Here is a 22,018-nt window from a genome sequence, read left to right as displayed (position 1 = left end):
ATTATATGTAAAATGAATTAAAACTATTAGCTTCTGTTAAATAGTGCATTGGTACCTAGATAATACCTATATTTTTTCAGGTAAGTTGAAAGAACTAATAATCTTTCAGTTAAAAATGTTCACTAAATAAAAATAAAAATAAAAATAAAAATAAAAATAAAAAAGACCTAAAAGGTCTTTGGCCTCAAATAATGATTTATAATAAAACTTTATCTTTAATGAAAAGTAGATCTAAACATGGGTCCAATGAAGCAATAATGTTTAATTAGAATAAAAAAATGAAGTAGGAAATGTCTGGGGTAAATTCCGTCATATTTTAAACTACCACTGACTGGCAGTACTCTTTAAAAAGCTTAAGTAATTACATAAGAATAATGGAAATAATTCAAGCCACTCTTCCTAAATGTGTTCAGGCTACCTCTTTAGAGCTTAAAATACCTAGAGAACATTTTTCTTTTAGGCTCTTGTATTAAATGATCTTAATATTTCAATAATTGGGCAATGGCTTAAAACATCATTTCCTTGGCATGTATGTATTTATTTATTTCCTTTAGGATATATCAATTATACAGAGGAAAATGTACTTTATTAACTATCCCGTCAAACTCAAAGAAAAATTAACCTTCTAAAAGAAAGAAAAAGTATAATTTGCCCAGCCGATATGACTCAATGGTTGAGCGTTGACCTGTGAACCACTGGGTCAGGTTTCCATTCCCGGTCAGGGCACATGCTTGGGTGGTGGGCTCGGTCCCCAGTAAGAAAAAACAGAATTTGAGATTAGAATTTTAAATGGAGAACTGATTCTGTGTAACAGGTATTTGCCAACTGCCAACTAGAAATCCATAGTTGGGCTGAATCTGAAGGATCATAATTGGGTCATACCCTGTACGATGTCATTAAATTAAGTGTCTCCGACCACCAGCTGAAAAACATAAAACTAGGAGCTGAATTTAGTTATAACACAGGAAAATAAATTCACAGAAGTCTACAGATAGGTTTTTATTGCACGGCAGAGTCTAGAGCAGCTTTTAAACTTTGTATTATTTCAAAAGGTGGCAAAGCTGCATGGTTTTAGTACAAATGTACCAGATGCCGAAGGCAGGCGTTGAAATATTTTATCGTATAGTTTTCTCCCCTAAAAAAGGAAACGGAAGATAATACATATTCTATATGCTCTGAGAATACAAAGGGGGACGCATTATTTGTATTCTTATTTTCTTCTTGAGAAAATTTATTTACTTCCTAAGGATGCCAGTAAGTAAAAGCCATGGCCATGACTTAGCTTTCTAACACAACAGGAAGGCATGGTATCATCCAAGCCCTCTCTTATTTTTTTTTTAAAATTTATATTTTTAAATTAGAATTTAATTGGCTTTTTAAAAACTGAGGCTTTTAAATCTCTTCTACTAGGAACTGCTCCCACCTACCTGCTTGTAAATTTAGATCCGAATATTAACAAACATTATTTCCTACTTCTTCAAAAACACTTAATGGAAAACTAAAATGATTTTAAAGGACAACTGCTATTTTAAGGTTTCACTTTCAATAATTCTGACAAATGTCAGAGACGGGCTCCCCCCAACATCAGACATAGATTTCTGTGGTTACCTTTAATTTCTGTTATCTCTAAGGCTTTGCAGAATGCTACATATAGCTCTCTGCTTATAAATATGTATACGGCTACTTGAATGTGAATGTAAGAAAAAGCCTCCTTCAAACATTCACACACACACAAAAGCAGGATGCTGTTGTAATTCCTTAAAAAAAAATAAAAAAAAATAAAGAATGCTAGTTTGGTCCAATGCAGTTGGCTATAATGAGTTTGTTCCTTTTGATGATACAGAGCAGAGATGGCCACTTCTGAACACAAAAGCATGTTTTAGCATTCGCAGGTTCAGGAGGAACTGCTGGACCTCGGAGCACCAGCACCAGGCAACATCTAGACCCCCCTGGTCCCCAAGAGCCAGAAGTCCCATGCACAGGAGGAGGGGTACGCTGGCGTGGCACCCCGAGAGAGGCCCCTCGCATGCCGCCCCACGAGCTCTGCTTTGTGATTCTCAACCAAATGTCACAGCCTCTCAGACGGGAGGCTAGTCAATGGGAATAATTTAACAGGATGTGAAAACAGGGCTGTAGTTTAAACAACAAAATGGAAAAAACCCAAACATTAAAATGTTTCCTTTCCAAACACAAATGAATTTTGGTGAAGTGTGAACATTTGAATACTATTCAGCAGCTCAGAGTAAAATGGGTCATGATTCCACATTCCAGAGATCAATTCAGTGTTGTCAGATGCAAAAGGCTGAGAACCACTTTTAGCTGTAACAGTGCCTCCCCTGGCTCGCCTCCTCCCACGTTTGCATAAAACGGATATGGAATATCATGCAACTCACACACCAATATTTCTCACTAGTAAAGCGCATGAACCTTGGAGAACTGTTAGACACAGCGGGCTGACTGGCCCATGGACACGGGGAAGTACAAAATGGGGAAGAAAAACACCGATATATATATATATATATATACATGTGTATATATATACCTATTTACCCTTTTCCTTCTTCCTGTAAAAGCAAGTTACACAGACACCTGATATGAAAGCCAAAACTCACATGAGACAGATTTTAACTGTAGACTTCAAAACCAAGCATGTTTCTCATTTTAGGACAATGTTTGCACGTCAACTGGTCACAAGGCACAGTGAACGAAGTGTCATAGACACAAATAAAAATCTCAGGAGTCATTAGACATCACGCATTTTCTGCATTGCCAGGACACAGTCCCTGCGGCCACCGACAACACTTTGCAACACATCACACAGCGCAAGTTCAGGACAAGAATACAACCGTTTGTAACCTTACATTATGGACCTGATGGATGGCTGAGAAAGGGAATCCAGCGTTCTGATTCGTCCATATCTCACAGACAGACGACTGCTGATATAAACAGAAAACTATCTCATCTTGTCAATATTTAAAACACGGCAGCTACCGAGGTAGCATCAAGGAAGGGAGAGAGGAAAATAATAAAAAGCAAAGAATCACATTTCTTTAAAAAAAAAGAAAGAAAGAAAGAAAGAAAGAAAGAAAGAAAGAAAGAAAGAAAGAAAGAAAAAAGCTCAAAAAATGCCCAAGGTTTAATCATTGACTTCTAAGCCATTCTTTTGCTTAAAAACATTTTGGGTTGGCTAGGAAAAAAACAAAGAAACAAAAAAAGAGAGCATTTAGGTGTTAGCTTTAGATCAAGGGAAATGGCCAATCATGCTGGGACAAGCCAGCTGCGGTTTACTTTTGCTGAAGAGAACGGAAATAGTTTCCCTCTTCACATCATTTCAGAGGATCAATAGTTTCAAGAAGGATGGGAGAAAACCTTTAACACGCGTCAAACATCTTTATTTTCTTATCTTCAAATGACCACGAGCAAACAATGCAGTAAAATGACTTTCGTGATTTAGTCATTGCTCCTCCATTCGATAAACCTAGGCGATATTTTCCCCTCTGGAGTTCTCAAGGGCAAATCTCTGTGGTTAACAAGGGGAGAACGGTCAGCCTGCCGCCCGGCCCTGGGAGTGTGTGGTGGCACAGGTGGCGGGAAGGAGGCTGGGGGTGGGGAAGCACAGTTCTGTAATTCAAGCAGAAACTTTAGGGAACAGCATTTGAATGAATCAGCTCCGTAATTCGCTCTCTCCACCATACCACTGCCAATCTAATAACCAGCAATTATTCGGAGGCCATGAGGTCTGCTTAGGACCAAACTGACCCACAGCCCCTCGCAGGAGTTAGAGTAGAAACCACCAAATAGAGTGGCTAGGCGCCTGGCTGACCTTTGCAGTTCTTTTCCTGAAAAGGAGTGAATTCCATCCCTAAAAGACATCATGAAATGGAATCTCAGAGCAGCAGAGCTACTGAATAATCTTATTCAGCCAGCACTGTGGACACCCTGAGAATTCACGAGCAGGAGTGCGGAGATCAGGGCAGGAAGGAGATAAAAACGTACCCGCGATAGGGTTCAGAAACCTAGTAAAGAACAACATCCCCGGCCAAGGGCTCAAGGGAAAGAAAGCTTCTTCGGCTACATGTTTCCCCCATCCCAACCCTCCCAGAAATGCTCACCAGAAATTTAACATCTTTTTCTCCAGCTACATCTGCACATACGTACAGCTTTGCTTTCCACCCCTTCTGGCTCGCTGGGGACAGAGTGTTGGGTAACTGGCACTCTATTAAGCAAGAAAGAACCCCAGGGTCTAACCAAAGGCACCTCCAATGACCTGTCACTTACACCAGCTCTGCTCTCCTCAGCTCCCTCTCTCAACTTCATGTCATTTTTTCCACAGGGCATCTTCCTCTTCCTACTGTTCAAAAATGAAATCCCTAGCAGTTTAAGTCTTGGGCCCATGATCCCCCCAGCCTGGTCTCCAATGTATTCACTCCTTGCCTCCGTGGGATTAGCATCCTAACAGGTACAGACTCCCTCCCAGGATTGCCATTAACCCTTCTGCACTCTCACCCCCAGGTCTGAGCTAATCCTTTCCTGTAAATCACATTGCCCACCATGTTCACAGACGTGCTAGAAGGGGCCGGGGATGCCTGTCACCTGCAGATGAAGACACTAACATTCCCAGAGGTAAAGTGGCCTGCTCAGGTCACATGGGAGTGTCACGCACGTCAGCCTGACGGGATAGGAGCAAGGCCTGGGACCGACTTCACCAGAAGGCAGAGGGACCCTGGTTACATGGAACTTGTTTTGCTGATCCTGAAAAAATTATAACAGGGTGTCCCCCAAAATGTATACACACTTTAATAGCTGATAGCTCAATTTCGAAAATGAACTATAGTTTAATAAAGACTGCTTTTATAATTATTCAAAGTGTGTATATACATTTCTGGGGGACATCCTATATATACATGGGACCCGTTCATGGAACAGTCTCAACTCTCTCAATTCCTCTGGGGTTCAAACACCTGAATGTTCTATTGTTTTCTCCTCATCGCTCCCACATGGGCCATGCCCAGTCCCTCCTTCCAGATGGGCAACAGGCCAGCTGACATTTCGGGAACAGTGCATGACTTCCTGGTCCCTTTGAGTCTTAAAGAATCCATTTTGAATAAAACTCCAATGTCCTATCTGATTCAAACGCTGCTCTCCCTCACCACAGGCCAGTCTTGGGGGTTTACCAAACCTGGGGGTCATGGTCAACCTTGGCTGCCCCAGCCCCAGGCCTTGCCTCCTTCCTGTGCTCAGTTGGGGAGGAGGGTACAGAGGGCTTGGGGCTTTCTTATCTGGCGGAGGCTGGGTGTCTCTGTGGTTGTCACTGGTTGTCAGGGGAACCCTAACTTGGCCTCTGATGCCCTCTTGAAGGCACAGCCCTGCGGGTAGTACTGTATCCACATGAGTTCTTGGAGGGCTCTTCAGGGGAGGGTGCAGTCCCCACTGCACAGTTCCAGACGTGCAAGCTCTGGCTCCAGCTTGGCTCTCTCCTTTCAGCCCTCTGCGAACACATGCACACACCTTGGGTGGGATGCTGGGAGAGGGCGTAAGCCCAGCCTCCCTCTGCACACCCGATCCCATCACGTGGACACAACGTTTTCATGCAGGGCAGGCTGCTCGGCGACCGCTCCCCTCTCTGCCAGGACATCTCTCTCCAATTCTCTATTTTTCAGCTCAGGTTGGTGCTACATGATCTGCTTGCCAGAAGTCCAACTGTGGGAAGAGATGTGCTCCCCCTTCTTGTAGGCTCCCCAACTCTGGTAAGTATCCTCATAGGGCCCTCTCACCAGGCTTGGAGAGCATGGGGACACGTTCTCTCTCCTCTCCCGTGAAGGCAGGAAAGCCTCATCTCTTTCCACAGTGGCTCAGACCATTCCCTGCCCTTCCCAGCACTGATCTTCTGCTCCATGACTGACAGCTGAGGGCAGGCTCACCACCCCTTGGTAAGCCCCGAACAGGTTGCATCTTTCTCTTTAGAATGTGCAGTATTTACAGGAAAATTCCCACTTCGCATCCGGTTACCTGAATATATCTTCCAACAGTCCCTAAAAGTTACCAGAGAGTTAAGGAGGAAAAAGAGGGTCTCACACCATAGTTAAGTATTTTTAAATTAATATAAAATTTTTCTCAATGAAGAAAACCCCCCACCTCTAGTCATATACACTGAAGAGACAGAGTTCATATGTGGCTTACATATCTTTTAAAGTAACAATGACTATTTTCCACCTACAAGCTATGTTTTAAACTTAGAAAAAGTAAAACCTTCCTCATTTCTAATAATTATGTGACTCAGTGCAAATGGTAAGATGTTATATTTTAAAAATAGTTTATAATAGAGGCAGTTAATTATATTTTAGTTATGAAGGTTGTTTTGTAAAAAGCTGATACATTTCAGATATCACAGGAATTCTGTTGGCAGGAAAGGCTTCATCAGGCTCACAGAGCAGTAACTTAAGGTGGACCAGCTGTGACTTTATCACATGAAATGGCTCTTCCAGCACTGAGTGCTGGAGTAAATGTTTTAAATACAGAAGTTCCTGTTATGGAATTTCATTATATTTATGAAGATGATATTTCAGGGTATACCATGTATTAAAGCACCGAGTTTTGAAGTTTTGAGAAAGAAAATATAAGTAATAAAATTTCACCCGAGGCTCCAATTCCTAGAATGGTAGTGATTTAAATCTGAGTTTTAATTAAGCCTTAGAATGTCTTCATCTGTAAAGATAAATAATAACAGTACTTGACCTACATATCTCACTAGTTTGTTGTGCAGCTCATGGCAAGCTTCATGAGAAAGATACCTTTTCCACAATTTCTAGGACCTAAATTCCTAGGACGTTTGCTTGGAACACAGAAAGCTCTCAAGCATATGGACCGAAGAATGTAATCAGAGGATGTGTTCAAAGATGTTCTGGTTAGTGGTAAAGCACTACAGGAACATTCATTCATGTTATTCATTCTCATTTGTAGTTGGTCCAGGTGGTTGTTGGCACTTGTGCCTTTCAACTAGTCACTGCAGACACATTTCTGGTAAAAGGCACCAGAAGCCAACCCTGCAGACTTATTGTTAGCAATGTTCTCATTTATCCTGGTAAGAGCTGAAAAAGTGTGGCCAACTTGGTTGACGAGAGTAGGAACATTTGTAATTAGCATGCCTGCATGTTATAGGGGTACTTGGAAACAATTCTATAAAAGGATATTAATCAGCCCTTTGCAATTTCATTTGCTTATTAATTTTTCTCTCAATCCCTTTTCCACATATATTGGAAAGGCGAATGTAGTTTATCTGAACCTGAATCATCATGATATCCAAATAAATGGGGGTTAAGTAAAAATAAAGTAGCCTTATAACTGAGATACAATTAATACTTTAATGTTTACTTCTTTGATGATGAAGTCAACAGAAATTTGAAGTTGCCTAATTTTATCTTTAGTTCAGACCTGCCTCCTGACTCTGGAAACATTTTCTTAAAATACAACATACATCTTGCTCTTGCTACCATCTGTCTCTCAGGTTATCATGAATTCAGTTCAGAAAATACAACATATTTGAATTGAAATCTAAGAATAAAATGAAAGCATTTTACTTATCTCCAAGGTTTTCCTCCTAAAGGTGGCCTTCTTTTCTGCTCAACTGGTAGCAATCAGGTAGTTTATAAAAGCTAGCTCTCCTTCATCATCCATTTTTCCCCATTTACTGGAACATTCTCAAAAAGTGCTGCAACATCTTCCACTCCAAGTAAACAGACTTCTTCCCTTGACCCAACATCCTCCTTGAGATCCTGCTCAATTTCTGCTCTTCTTTAAGAAGCAAACTCCCCCAAAGGTATCCACACGGTCTCCACTTTCCCCTTTCCTATCACACCCAAGCCCACTCGACCGAAACTGCTCTTCGCAGCACCCGTCACTCTGCCAAATCCACCTGTTCATTTGCCCTGACCCATCTGACACTGTTCATCACTCCTTCCACTTCTCAGCCTCCTTTGCTGGTTCCCAGGATCTGATCGTCCTCTGATCCCATCAGTCCTGTTTCCCTCTCTGGCTATATGAGGTGGTCTCGTCCAGTCCCAACTCTCAAAATAGTATCTCCAGCCCAGACCTCTCTCCTGAACTCCAGACTCAGATATCCAGTTGCCTTCTTGATCACTCTATTTTGACGATGAATAGGCATCTTAACCTTAAATTAAATGCTTGGAGCCAAGCTCCTGATTATCTTACTCCGCTTTAAGCTTTCTTAGTAAATACCAACCCCCTTCTTCCAGGTGTAAATATTCTTCTTCCAGTTGCAAATATCCTTCTACTCCCATTTTGCACTCAACCTAGCAGGAACTCCCATTGAATCTCCTAAAATCTTATCACCCTCCTATCACTTACCTTCTCTTACTTGGATTATTTCATTAGCCTCCAAATTGGTCTCTCTACTTTCATCCTTGCCACCTGAGTCCTTATTCTCAACACAATAGCCAGAATGATCCATCCAGGTCATGCCACTTTGCTCCAGAAGAAAATTCAGAATCCTAACAATGGTCTGCAAGGATCTCCATCCTCTGGCACCATCCCCGCCTTCCCTCTCCGCCCTCCTCCCTACTACTCTTCCCCTTGCCCACTTGGTTCTGAACAGCAAAGCACATTCTTGCTTCAAAGCCTCTGCATGTGTTTTCCCCTCTGCCAGAAATGTCCTTCCTTCACAGACTGCAGGACCAGCCCTCACTTCCTTCAATGCCCCTTCCTCAGAGAAGCCTTCCCTGAGCACCCAGCATTTTATATCCAAATCGAGTCTACGCTGACCTCACTGTAAAGGGATTTCTCTTTCAAGCAGAAATTGAAAATCTGAAAAAACTTCAGAGTACAAGAACCTGTCTCCCTGGCACCCAGACATTCATTTAAAGGCTTGCGTTGCAAAGTGAGTAGGCATCCACCTGGCTTTTAGTGGATGACTGTGGGATGGAAATTGCTATGGACACCACCCTTTTCCTATTGTCAGGACTAGGAGTAAACTGGGATTCAGAGGCCGACGGTGGGTCTTGGAATGGAGCAAGCTAACGATACTTGCATCACCTCAACAACTCCAATTAGGCTCTGAAGACCTTCTGGGAGTCGGCTGATGCTGCAGAGCTAGTTTAATAAAGAAATCTGTGTGAATAGAGCCTGCTGGTCAGATTCTCTCAGAGAGGAATTTTTTGCTTTGTTCTAGCCCTGAAAAAAAAAAGGACTTTTCCTGTTTCTTCTCTTTTTTGGTCTTAATTCTTTCACAGTACGGGGTATTCAGAAATTTACCAGAAAGAATCCAACAAGAAATAGGGACGGCTCCGAGCAAAAGCCAAAGGAGAATAATAAAGTCGATTTCTTCTCTTGGATGACAGCGCTTCTATAAAAAAAACAAACTTGAAGAGCAAACAAAATAGCTTCAAAGGCAAAAGAAAAAAGGGCACCCCAACCAAGGAGGCCTCCGCCCACAGCCAGCAGCCAGCAGACTCCGTGGCCCCTGGAGCTGGGACTAAAACGAAATGAGCTCTGTCAGAGGACAGGGTCGAACAAATCCAGCTCAAACACCTCGAGTGCATCTGTGCTTCCGCAGGAACAGCCCCGTAGCCTCGGCCTCTTGTTCCAGGGGCACGACGTGAACCTGGTCAGGAAACCAGAAAACTGCAACCTCTTGTCTCTCCCCAGTTACCTGCAGGCCAGCATCCTATCATCTCTTTTGTTGCAGGTACAGGACTCATCCTCCTTCTCTCCTCTCAGGTGAGTTGTGCGATAGGTACAAGGCCCTGGACCAACTGTATTATGTGATTCTTCTCAACTACACTGTGAACGACTCAAGTTCAGGGTTTCTTATCAGTGACTTTTTAATTAATTAATTAACTAATTAAATATTTTTTATTGTGATAAAATTTTTTTAAAAATCTTTCAAGTACAGCTGACGTTCAATATTACATTAGTTTCAGGTGTACGGCATAGTGTTAGACATTTATATAACTTACGAAATGATTCCCCCAACAAGTCTAGTACCCATCTGGCACCATACCCCACTGACCCTTTAATCAAAGGATTCAGATGAACTATTTTATTTGCAGGGAATGCCGGACTCAAGAAAATGCTGTTTCCTGTCATTTCTCCATCTTTTTGAAGAGTAGTCCGTGCAAACCTTTGTGATCGTGAACTTCCCTATGTCTACAGGGAAATTCTGGGACAGATCGGGAATCACCTGTTGGATGTGAAAGCCAGGCCAACAGTCGTTTCTCCATATGTGACCCACTATTGCTGGTGTCGGCCATAACCAATCTAGCAAAAGTGGGAGGAAGTAATACCAGCAAACACCACGTTTGGTCCCATCATAAGTACACTGGCATCATATATATATTCTGCCATTACCTGTAGCCTGCCCAAGTTTACGGTTGCCCTCCCTCCCTCCCTTTCCTCCTTCCAACTCTGATTCTGGAACTGATAGCACATAAAATAAGCCCTTAGCTGCCAATGTAGGAGAGAACTATAGGCTATGTGATTCCTGTTATTCATTTGTAGAGATAATATATAACCTGCATTCCTAATATGACAGTTGTGAACCTAAATTACAGAGTTATTTATGAAAAAATAGAGCAGAGAAAGAAAATGGAACACTAACTCCAGATTCTGCTGGGCAGCTCCTCAGGTTCTCTGGGTGTTTCAGGGAATGTAAGTCAATTGGGATCATGCTATTTATTGCAATATGGGCTATTTTACTTGTTCTACCTCAAAGTTTGGATGCCATCACATACATTTTTCAGGACCACTAAAAAGCAGAAATATTAATAACTCACTCAGAAAAGCAGTGATCAGCTTTTTATCAAAACATGAATTGCTGCAAAGAAACTCAATTTTGCGAAGTAATGCTGTTCTTTGCCTGTAACATCCCTTTAAAATGTACATTATGTTCCTTTCTTGCAAGCTGAGGCTGTCATTTTCTTTATTTAAACCCATTTATTAACTGTAGGCTCAACACCCCTTCCTGCCTCGGGTAAGAAGAGAAGTATTGGACAAAGCCATTCATTTAATGACTAGAGGCCCAATGCACGAAATTCATGCAAGGGGCTCGGCCCTTGCAGCCTAGGCTGGCTCTCACAGCCCTGGCTTCATCCGGAAGGTCGTTTGGCTGTTCGGTCTAATTGGCATATTAGCCCTTTATTATATAGGATGTTTATCAAGATCCCCTTATTTCCTCATTTTATCCTCGTGGAAAACCTTTAAAAAAAGGTCTAGCTGAACTATTAACTTGAATGATGCCAACCTAAGAGGTCTCTGGTAGACGTTACAGTTTTCCCCCTCAGTTCTGTCCATTTAGCACTGAAATCGATAAATTGTAGGGTCACTTGAAAGATGTGCTTTTTTGAGGTAAGCTTTTAAAATGAGCACATTATTACATCGTCAGGAAGGATCACTGATACACAGAGTATTGGCCAAGTTTTAAAAAGCCATTGGTAGAAGGGTTATTAGGTAAACTTGAAAAAAATATTTTAGCTGGAAAGTAATAATGTTAATGCAAAATCCTGCATTAAGGTTACACACACACACACACACACACACACACACACACACACACACCACTGTTGAGGGCTGAGAAGGGAGCTATGACTCATGGCCATTAACAAAGGCTGGAAAACTTCCAAACTGGGGAATCAGGATGCTGTGTAGCCCACATCCCACTTATCAGAATGATATTGGCAAGGAGCTAACTATGGTTAATATAGTGAGGGGAGGACAGCAAGTTGTCTTCAGTCTTAGAGAACTGTTCTCAGCAAGAAGGAGCAGGTTTCTTCATTGTTTCAGAAGACAGCATAACTACATAGGAATTCTAGGAAGGCTTATTTCAATTTAATATAGGATGAAAGTCCTACCAATTAGAACTTTTCCAATGGTGGAGCTGCCTCACAAAGTGGGGGGCACCTTTCCAGGGACAAGTTTAAGCAGAAGCTTGTGGCCATCTGTTAAGGATGCATTAGAGAGGGAGATGCATCATGAGGCAGGACTAGAGGCATTTTCTGGCCCCTTCCCACACAACAATCCCGCTTTCCTTTAACAGAAGAATCTTCTGGGTATTAACACACAAACACCTGTGTGATGCTGCTTTCAAACCTCATTAGCATAGAGACCCACACAGAAAGGGGGTCACCTCATTTCACAGCTGTTGACATGAAGCAATTGTTTGCTATCCCTGATTTGGAAAGGATGAAAAATGGGATGTCCAGAGTGAAGGATTGTCTTCAAATACAAGGTTTATCCAATGCTCCCCTAGAGGTTTAATTCTCTACTAACCTCACATTTACATCAGGGAATAGATATTAACAGAATTTGTTGAAGGACTCAAAACATGGCACTGGAGCCCTCTGGGGCTCTAGAGTTTCTAGAGGGTATCATGGACCAGTTTGTAGAGACAACACGGGTGTTCATCACATAGTGGTTAAGGCCTGGGTGTGAATCCTGGCTCTGCTCATGACCTGTGTGGCCTGGAATGAGCAACATAAACTCTGTGTCCCAGTTTCCTCATTATAAAGTTATATTAATCAGTGTGGGCTCTGACAATGATGACAATGAACTAGCAGATCAAGCTAGGTAGGTGACACACTGCAGTTCTAGGTAGTTTATTTCTCTAAAAAAATTTGAGACCATCCCAATTTATGTCCAGTTTGCAGTCCTAGAAACATGTGGGTTTTTTTTTTTTTTTTTTTTTTGGTGCCTATAACTTTGTGTAAAGTAATCTGATCAACAAGTATTTATGGAGTGCTTATTATAGGGAATTAACAAGTGACCAGGAAGGATCAGTCGGGCCTTGCCCTTACATAGCCAACATTTTAAGAGAAATAAAATAAAATATTTTAACATAAAGTATGATATATTTTGATATATGCTAATGCATAGAGTATTTAAAAGTATTTATTAGTAAGTATGGGATATCATCCCTAAATTTTTTCCAAAGAGCCCCAATGCTAATTAGGTTACAACACGATAAGAACCTGTACCGTGTTTGCATCCCTAAAAATGACTGTTTCCATATCAGTGCACAAGTATTAGCCTGGGCTTACAAGCTGGAAAACAGAAATGGTTTTGTAGAACACAGCAAAATAGTATGAGCTTTACTTTAAAAGACATTTATTCCCAGTTGCAGCTGAAAAAGCATAATGTAGAAAACCAGAAGTTATCTCAAATAATAATAATATCTAAAACAACCCAAACTTACAGCTTTGTAGTTTGTAAAATACCTTGACAAATATTACTTTACTTGTGTCTCAAAACCATGCTGTAAGGTGGGCATTAATCTCCCTGTAGGAAGAGAAAACAAAGGCTCTGAGTAGCTAAGAGGCCTGTTCCAGATTACAGAGGTAACAGACACCAGAGATGGAATTTTTAACCCTGATCTCATTACTTCAAATCGGGTATTTTTAAAAAACTCATCAAATTAAGTATGAAAAAATGAAGTCAATAGCTGCAACAATATACGAGTTTTCCATCAGGCATTCTCATTCAAAAGTTAATGTGGGTTTATTCAGGTACCCACCACTGCTATCCCAGCCTGCCTGGAAACCATACCCACTTCTGGCCACGGCCCTTTGTCCATGGGAGGAGCTCCCTTCCCACCCCTCTCAGTCCATGTGGTTCAGGTGGAGATACAACCACCTCCAGGCTTGTGACCGAGGCCTGGTTAATCACCCCCCTCCTGTCTTTGTGATTAGCTCAGGGCAGATAAGCGATCCAAACCAGGCTGATCTGAACCAATGGGACTCAGTCCTGGGACGTTTGGGGGAACTATTAGAAAGATAAGCCCTCTCTCTTATAGGTTCAAGTTTAGCAGGACTGGAACTCGACACTCCTTTCATGTAGAGAAAGGCTGTTTGGGTAAGGAGCTAGCCCACAAGAGAGCAGAGCCCGAGGGCAAGACATACCGGGATCAGGACTGTGTGGACTCCGCAGTGAAGTGACTCAAATACATGCCCTTTTATGCTTTAACATCTTGAGTGGGATTCTTGTTACTTGCACGCATCCAGAAGAGTCTGTACTAATATGTTACCTTAGTCATATATAAATGCAATTAACTCAGACAGCACTGCATAATTGGCCCCGTTTCCTCTAGACATGAAAAAAATCCTCGCTTTTTTTTTTTTTTAACACCGAGAAAAGAAAAGGAAGAGGGAGAAGGAGATTAAGAGAATTTTCCTACCCTTGAAAATTTAGCAAGGTCAGATTATACCAGCCAAAGCTCTGCCCTGTGAACCCCAAAACTGGACTGAATATAATGAGAAACATTCCGAAAAGTTAACAAGTGGAAAAATAGCCTGGTGTGCCTCTTTGTGAAGAAGCTTAAGGCACCATGAAATATCACAAGGTCAATGCCACCGAAACGTTTTTTTTTTATAGACTGTCAGATTTCTTATTTATTCCGGTGAAAATAGGATCTTTTCTACTGATTAAAGAAAAAAAAAATCCATGGTCTGGTTTTAATTGGAAACATTCACCTTGGCTAAATCCCAGCGCCTGGAGGGAAGGGAGACATCAGAGCTTCCCTAGCGAAATGACCAGTGGTGTTACGGTCTGCCCAGCATCAGTCAGAGTAAGCCGCTGGCCACCTCATTTGCCTCACGGATGGGCTTGAGAGAGAATAAAAGAACCAAGATTTCTAAGATCAGTATCAAAACCTAAAAAAGCTCCTACTTCTTCCCATTATTTTTTTTTTAAGACCAATGAACATGATAGTAACATCCCAATGTGGCCTGAAGGACACTCATCATATTGGAATTTCCAACCCCAGGTTGTCACAGGGAGAGCAACGTCTATGTTGAGAAAAGGCAATTAACTGTCCACATAAATAAACAAGGTGTACAACCATCAGGTTTGTTTCAAGTATGAGAGCAAAGTTTTCCTCTTTTGCCTGGGGAGATGCCTTTAGGAGTAGATGGCTGGTGGTCTAGTTCCTGGCCCGGAACCGGGCACAGATATCATCAGCATCCCAGGGTACCTCTGAAGCTGGTGTGTCAGCTTGTCAATGTGACAGGATGTCAAATGGGGAGTTCCTGACGGAAGAGCTTACTGAGCTTATTCTTTTAACCTTCTTTTTTTTTTTTTTTTTTTTTGGTTATATATTATCTGTCTGTGCTTAGCATCACAAGTGGGTCTTTACACCTGCATGGAAGAAAATGTTAAAGTCACGGACAGGCTAAGCCTTTCTGAGTAGTGGATAGGTGATGAAAATCTGAATTAAAAAATACCCACTAATTATGGGCATTAAAACATAATTTGATATAACACAGGAATAAGAAACCTTGCGTAGTTTGTGGGGGGACAACCACCTAAAATGCTCTTGCTCTTAACACAGTTGGGCTACTTTCTGCAGGCTGAGCCTGTAAATCCCCATAATGTCAGACAGTGGGAAGAAGTCCTAGGAGCAATAGGCTTTCCCTCCCAGGGAAAGTATCAAAGGATAAATTATGATCTTCCTTCTTTTCCAGAGATGGCCAGCCATTTGCCCTGTGGCTTTCTGAGCTACCCAGGCTTCTCCAGCTAACAATTCTGTGTACTGTGTATTTCAAACAAGTTCTAAATTTCTTTCTAAGTGGTTTATCTCACCCTGTTACAGTGATATCATGCTAATACTATGGGGTGTCCTTTGCTGCAGACTTTGGTAACCTGTTTTTGCAGGGGACTATTCCATCTCTCCTCTCCTTTCTCTGGCTCTGATGATCATTCTGCACAGATCCCGTCTCCATCATGGCAGATGCTCCTTGGCAGCCTTCATACTCATACAATTAAAATAATAAAGAGGAAAATTCCAATTCCATTTTCAATATACATTCAAAGCCCGGATAACACCAGAACAAAAGTGATTGTATTTATAGAATGGATAGCCGTCTGATAGCTTTGTCATTAACTGGCCCTACGATGGATCAGGACCTTTGAATTAGGGGCTGACAGTCATATATGCTAGTCATATCATCTAAACATGTAGTGACTTACGGTTTAAAATATACTTTCACATGAATCATCGCATCTGACACACTCAAACCTGAGAGGCAGGCATTACGTACATCTTAAAGAGAAGGAAACGGAAGTCCAGAGAAACCGCATGACTTGGTACAGGTCACAGAGCCAGAGAGGAACCAAATCAGAACACCAACTGAGGAAGCCACTAAAGATACAGCACCCATTATTTGGAGAATCCCACAAGAACTTCTCTGTAAATGCCGCAACCCCAGACCTACGTGCGGAGCTCTTCACAAACAAGGGGGGAAGGGCAGAGTTCTACCAGGAGGTACAGGATGGGTTGCCACCGAAAGGATCAACAAATAACCACTGTAGTTCTGCATTTAAAGGGTTTCGTGGTGATTAACCATGAGCTGATTCAGTAAGTTCCCACTACCAGTGATTTTATGCTCAATCTGCTCGCTGTGCCTACATAAGTGTGATCTATTAGAGCATGTGGGAAATTAGTGTTTGTTGAACTGTTATTAAACATTTTATATCACTGTAAACAGAGGCAGCCCACAGGGCATCAGGACCATGGAGGCAGCAGGGTATGACCCGGCAGAGTAGAGCTGGAGTGCTGGCTCTGCTGTGTACCGGTGGTGAGGCCAAGCACTCACCCACCTGCGCTTCCTCCACTACAGAGCGAGCTGCTGTGAGGATTAACTAAAATACCGCACATGGAACCCCAGGCACGGACCTGGTCAGGGCAGGACTTCTATATGGCTGTTTCCATTCCTCTTCCTTTAACAAAAGAATGAATATTTAGCCCAGCCGCGGTGTGGCTCAGTGGTTGAGTGTCGACCTATAACCAGGTCACTGTTAGATCTCGGTTGGGGCATATGGCTGGGTTGCAGGCTTGATCCCCAGTGTGGGGCGTGCAGGAGGCAGCCGATCAATGATTCTCATCATTGATGTTTTTTTCTCTCTCTCTCCCTCTCCCTTCTTCCTGAAACAATAAAAATATATATTTTTAAAAAAGAATGAATATTTGTAGAACTAATATAATATGTAAAAATGCTTTCAAAGAAAGGAGGAATTGATCTAGTCATACTTATTAAGTTGTACTGTTTGGATGAGAAAATACTAGACTTTGAACTGAATCAACTTTCTATGATTTAGAAGCAATTTAGACAAAGCCTTTATAGGAGACTCTCATACTGCTCCTAGCAAATTCTAATTTGGTTTCTTATGGGCTCTGCTACCTGGGCCAAGTCAGGGAGTTTCTCAGTCTCCTTGCCTTTAAAATGTGGCTCATGCCTGCTTTCAGGGTTGTGCTCATCAGATAGAGCCACTGCCCCAGGCGAAATTAATATTTTCATTTCGATGGGAGTGTTCAAAGCACAAAGACCTTTACATTATGAATTTTCCTCATGAATATTAAGCCAAAGGTTGTGTGAAAATATGCATTTCTCTTCCTTTTAGAAGTCTTTTTTTTTATTTTGTGAAAATAGAGGCATTATTTCATTTTTCCATAAATATTTTCTGTAAACGGAGGCCTTCTATAAGTGGTTTTAAGTTTTGCACCAGGGAACTGTTTTCCCTTTTTTTTCATAAGTTTGAAAATGTGGTCTCTAAACTTTATTAATTCCATTACTCTTCTTTAGTATTCATTTATCCCCCTATTAGTATCCACTTTAAGAGTGCTTTGACTTCTAAATATCATTCAAGAATATTCCTAAAGATTGAGATTAGGCTGTAAGAACTGGAAGTATTTTTCCTCCTTCTGATATTTTCCCCATATTTTCATTTACTATCTCATCCCCACAGCACTCGACTTAAAAAGCTGATCTGCCATGTGCTACACGCACATCAATGGTTGTGCAGTATATACCTTGTTTGTGCTAAAATGAGATAACAGATGTGAAAGTATTTTAAAAGTTTAAAAGCTTTAGGTATTATTATATAACTGTGAATGCAACGTTTATTTATTAGGTGTATGGAAATAGGGGAACATTTCAGAACTTCCGAGCTAAAGTGTCCAATTCAGAATTACAGGCTTGAAAAGCTATGTTTTTAGCATAATAGGAAACCCACTGTTTAGATGTGTTTACATCATTACTCTCAGTGGTTTAAAAAATGCTATTAGTACTAAACTCAATTTTGCTTCTCACATATTCATCTAAGATAATTTGAGGCAGAATACTGATTTTATCAGAATAAAAGCAAACAATAGCCACAACATTTGCAAAGCCCTTGTATTCCCAAATAGCTATTTTTCATATTGGTTTAAATGGAAAACAAGTAATTAAACACCACTCCAGTGTTACCTTTTAAAAAATATTTGCCAACAAATGAACTTAATAGGTGGAATGGACATCACTCTCAGCATCGTGTTTCCAAGTGAAGCAAAGCATTTCCAAACATCTGGTCAGCAGACCTTAAGAAGGCAAAACTCCCATGAATGACTGCAGCCACCGAGAGCACAAGGCTTCTCGCCTACGGCTGGAACTCCAGACCACTCCGGTGGGGGCTCAGATAAACCTGAGGCACTGCCAGCATGTCAAACTCAGGGCCGGTGAGTGTGACATGCTTGCAGTAGATTGTTTCCTGAAAACATGGATCTGTCTTGGTGATTCTCTTTAACTGTGTTTCCCTGTCCTTTAGCAACAGGAAAGAAACCCTGAAGATGGACTTCAGCGACTTAGGAACAGACTGGCTAGGCATGTAGTGACCAAACTACAGTAAGCCTCTGGAGAGAACTGCTGGGGGAAGACCCGCTGGAACTGGGCTCTTGGTGGAAAGGTGGTGTGACTGCTGCTTGCTTACTGGGATTTTAATGGCTAATGCAAGTCTTCGGGAGGACTCGACTTTATTGGCCAAGCACATAACTTTGAGAAAAAAATGTAGTCTAGAGAGAGTATGTTTTTAAAAAGCAAGTGAATTTTTGAAATTATGATAGCAAATGACCCAAAAAAGAAAAGAACATCAACCTCAGTTGTTGAATGGTGGAAAAGCCACATACATAAAACTGTTCGACAACAAAATTATCAGGTATTTAATATCTTGTTAGGTTAACGCACTGAAACGGCACTACTTTAAAGAGGTACACACGTGTTCATTTCTTCATGACTTTTTTGGCATTTCCAGACGAGGAAACACTCTTAAAGCAAACAAATCAATGGCTGCAATTAACACAACCTGAAGAGCCGCAATCCCAGAATGCCTTTTCCTATAGATCAGATTCCTGTAGTGGCACCTCCTATTTCCTCAGCAGCAAAAGTGCCGTATTGAATAGCAGGATTTTAGGAAGTTTTTAACAAGCTCCTGGTTGCTGATGGAGGCCTGTGTCTACAACTAGTCATCTGAGCATTGTGAGCAGCACACGTAAGGTGAATGAGCACATGCACACAGGCCCTCCACGGCTCACCACATCCCACCTGCCAGCTTGTCTACCTCTTCTTGCTGCTTTTGGCCCTCTCTCACCCGGCCAGATACAAGTTCATTGAATCTTCTCAAGGGCAAGACAATTCCTGAAAATGATGCATTCAGACTGGAGTGACAAGAAAACAATGTAGGTTATTCAAAAGGTACTACTGGCCCAGTTTGTGACTCTCATAAAGAAAGTAAGAGAGAAATCTTGCTAGAGTACCCCAGAGAGTTCAGATATAATATCGGAGGAAGAGTAATTAATTTCCTCTTTGGAAAAGCTGTACCATGTGGAGAAATTTCATAAATTATGTGAGCAGCTGAGATGGGTAATTCTGTTCCTGAAGTCGACACAGTCAATAAGAGCTAATGTTCATCAACGCATGACCCTCCCTTACCCAGCAGAGAGAAGGGTTCAGAAAACACCCCATTTGCATTAATACATAAAGACTACATGGTTCAAGGTCAAAACGTACCATGTCTCTGAAATCCTGTTTTTAGAGAGATTTAACCACCTATGTGATCCACAAATTCTAATAAGTAGCAGGAAATACATGAACACCTTTTGGGAAAAGCTCTCAGACTCGTTATTTAAAAGAACATCAGTGAAAACAGTAATAAGGATTAAAAGGCAACACGTAACAAGAGAGAAAGGGAAAATTATTCTTTTCTTGTCTCTCCTACGTTTTCCATCTCCCTTCAATAAAGGATTCTCCACAATCCCAACATTGCCATTCCTTGCACAAAGAACTCTGAGGACAATTCAGAACTGAGAGAGCTAAAAGGAGATGTAATATATCAGGCCCTTTCTTCCTGGGGCATTAGCGGGCAGAATAGCCATAGTTTCCAGAACATTCTCTTCACGTTTTTCTTTTGTGAGTAGCAGCATAGAATGTTTGCCAAAGGCTTTTAAAAACAGAATCTCGCAAACAGTTGAGAGAAATATTTAACAACCAAGGCGAAGCAATTACAGTCATATTTTCACCTCGAAATTTCCATCTTAGGTGTGAGAGGCAGAGAGAAGCCTTTCAACACATCATTCTGAACCTAGAATGGGGATGAAAAGGGTTGAATCTGCCAATTGTTGTCAACAAATCCATGTCTCTGAATCTCAGGGCTACACGCCAGGGCTAGCTGTCCACATGAATGTGCGCTTAAGAACAGAGCCACTGTTTGGCTACGGCTGACTCGCGTCTCAGAGCGGCCATCTGAGGACAGGTCAGACAGAGACGTCCACACTGAAACAGGGAAAGGTCTGGATGTGACAGATCTCTCTTTTCAGTTGTTAGTGTCCGGCAGCAGCGTCATTTTCAGCTACTCAAGTTCACAACGTGAGATGACGCAACTAGTCCCAATAGTACACGTCTATGCAGATGTGTCTACTTGGGAGGGAATTAACAACATTATCAGAGTTAACACTTTCCCCTGATTTCTGCTCTGTATTCCAGCCCATTTACATTTTCTAATCTAGACTTTTATTATTCATTTTCATTATGATTTCATTCTTGCCCACTAATTGTTCCCTTTAGGGCAAAGACTTATGAGAGTGGACATAATTTCTTCAGTAAGAATGAAAACCAAGCGTTTGTGTATACCTTCCATTCCCAGAAAGGTCTGTTTCAATCTAGGTCAAGTGAGCAGGGAATAAAAGCCATGGCATAAAATGGTCAAATTCCCATTGGTGTGGACAATAGGCATCGTTAGCTATCGCTCAATGTTGGAATACATTTCGCGATATGAGTGAAAGGCAAAAGAACGTTAGCGAGGCATTTAATAACACCTTACCTGGGCCATCTGCCTCTCCAGTTTTGATCGGGGAATATCATCAAAGTAGTTTTCATTTCTTCTCCTCCTTGCATCGCCCTGCATGATAATGTGAGGAACGTCTAGGGAGCCACCAGTGGTGTAAGTGCTTTGGCTAAGTGATGGAGACAACTGAGGAGGAGTGTGATTACCACTGGGTTCCTGAATGGAAATACATCATGAAGTAAATACCACGTTTTGGCGGCTAACCTTTGGTTGCAAAACTGTGAAATACCGACAAGACACACTGTGGGGTGGGGACTCATTTTTGAATCAACTGCCAAGGCGTGGAGCATCCCACTGTCTTGTGAATGGCATGATCTAGTCAATACTTCCCCCCCCTAAGTATTTCAGGCCGAAGGGTTAGAGTACAAAGAATCAGGCTGTTTTCTTCAACGAGCACAGTGGGTGATCTCAGGGGAGAGGACGCAGATGTTAGGCAACCCTGACACGACGTGTGTGTACAAGGGCAGGAGCTGCGTCTTCCTGTGGACAGAGTCCTCGCCACGGGAGAGGCCATGACGAGGAAGCTAAATGGGAACCACCGGGGCTGGGTCCTCCATCAAACGGTGGTCTGGAGTCAGGTGGGGAAGAGGACACAGTACGGAAACAGAGCATGTCGCACGTGCGGATGGCAGGGCAGTGCATAGAATGACTTTCAAAGGCAAAGGCAACTTAAGCTGGGGAAAACTGGTCGGAAGGAAGACAAGAGGAGGCAGACAGCTGGGCGCTAGTGTTTGCAAGTAAGAGGAGGGTTGGAGGGTGCTGATTCCCTGGCCCCCAAAGGTTCTGGACCTCCTTTGACAAATTAAGGTTCTGCACTTTTTCTTGGGAATCTCTATTGTTCCCCTAAATCGCTTTCAGGGAGTCA

General features: G+C 42.0%; 1 protein-coding gene across 7 annotated transcripts in view; it reads right to left on the bottom strand.

The window, feature by feature from the left end:
• The window catches only part of ANKS1B (ankyrin repeat and sterile alpha motif domain containing 1B), an 827,013-nt gene that overhangs the window by 50,948 nt on the left and 754,047 nt on the right, over nt 1–22,018 (bottom strand). For 3 of the 7 annotated variants that reach the window (XM_059681896.1, XM_059681895.1, XM_059681898.1), the window contains exon 19: nt 21,130–21,309. In XM_059681896.1, the coding sequence (XP_059537879.1) occupies nt 21,130–21,309 (180 nt within the window). Of the gene's footprint in view, nt 1–2,861; nt 2,937–21,129; nt 21,310–22,018 lie in introns of all 7 variants that reach the window. The other 4 variants (XM_059681894.1, XM_059681899.1, XM_059681893.1 and 1 more) reach the window with 2 other exon arrangements.

The sequence above is a fragment of the Myotis daubentonii genome, chromosome 2, assembly GCF_963259705.1.
Source record: "Myotis daubentonii chromosome 2, mMyoDau2.1, whole genome shotgun sequence".
In the NCBI taxonomy this organism is placed as follows: Eukaryota; Metazoa; Chordata; class Mammalia; order Chiroptera; family Vespertilionidae; genus Myotis; species Myotis daubentonii.
This window is presented reverse-complemented; position numbering and strand designations above follow the sequence as displayed.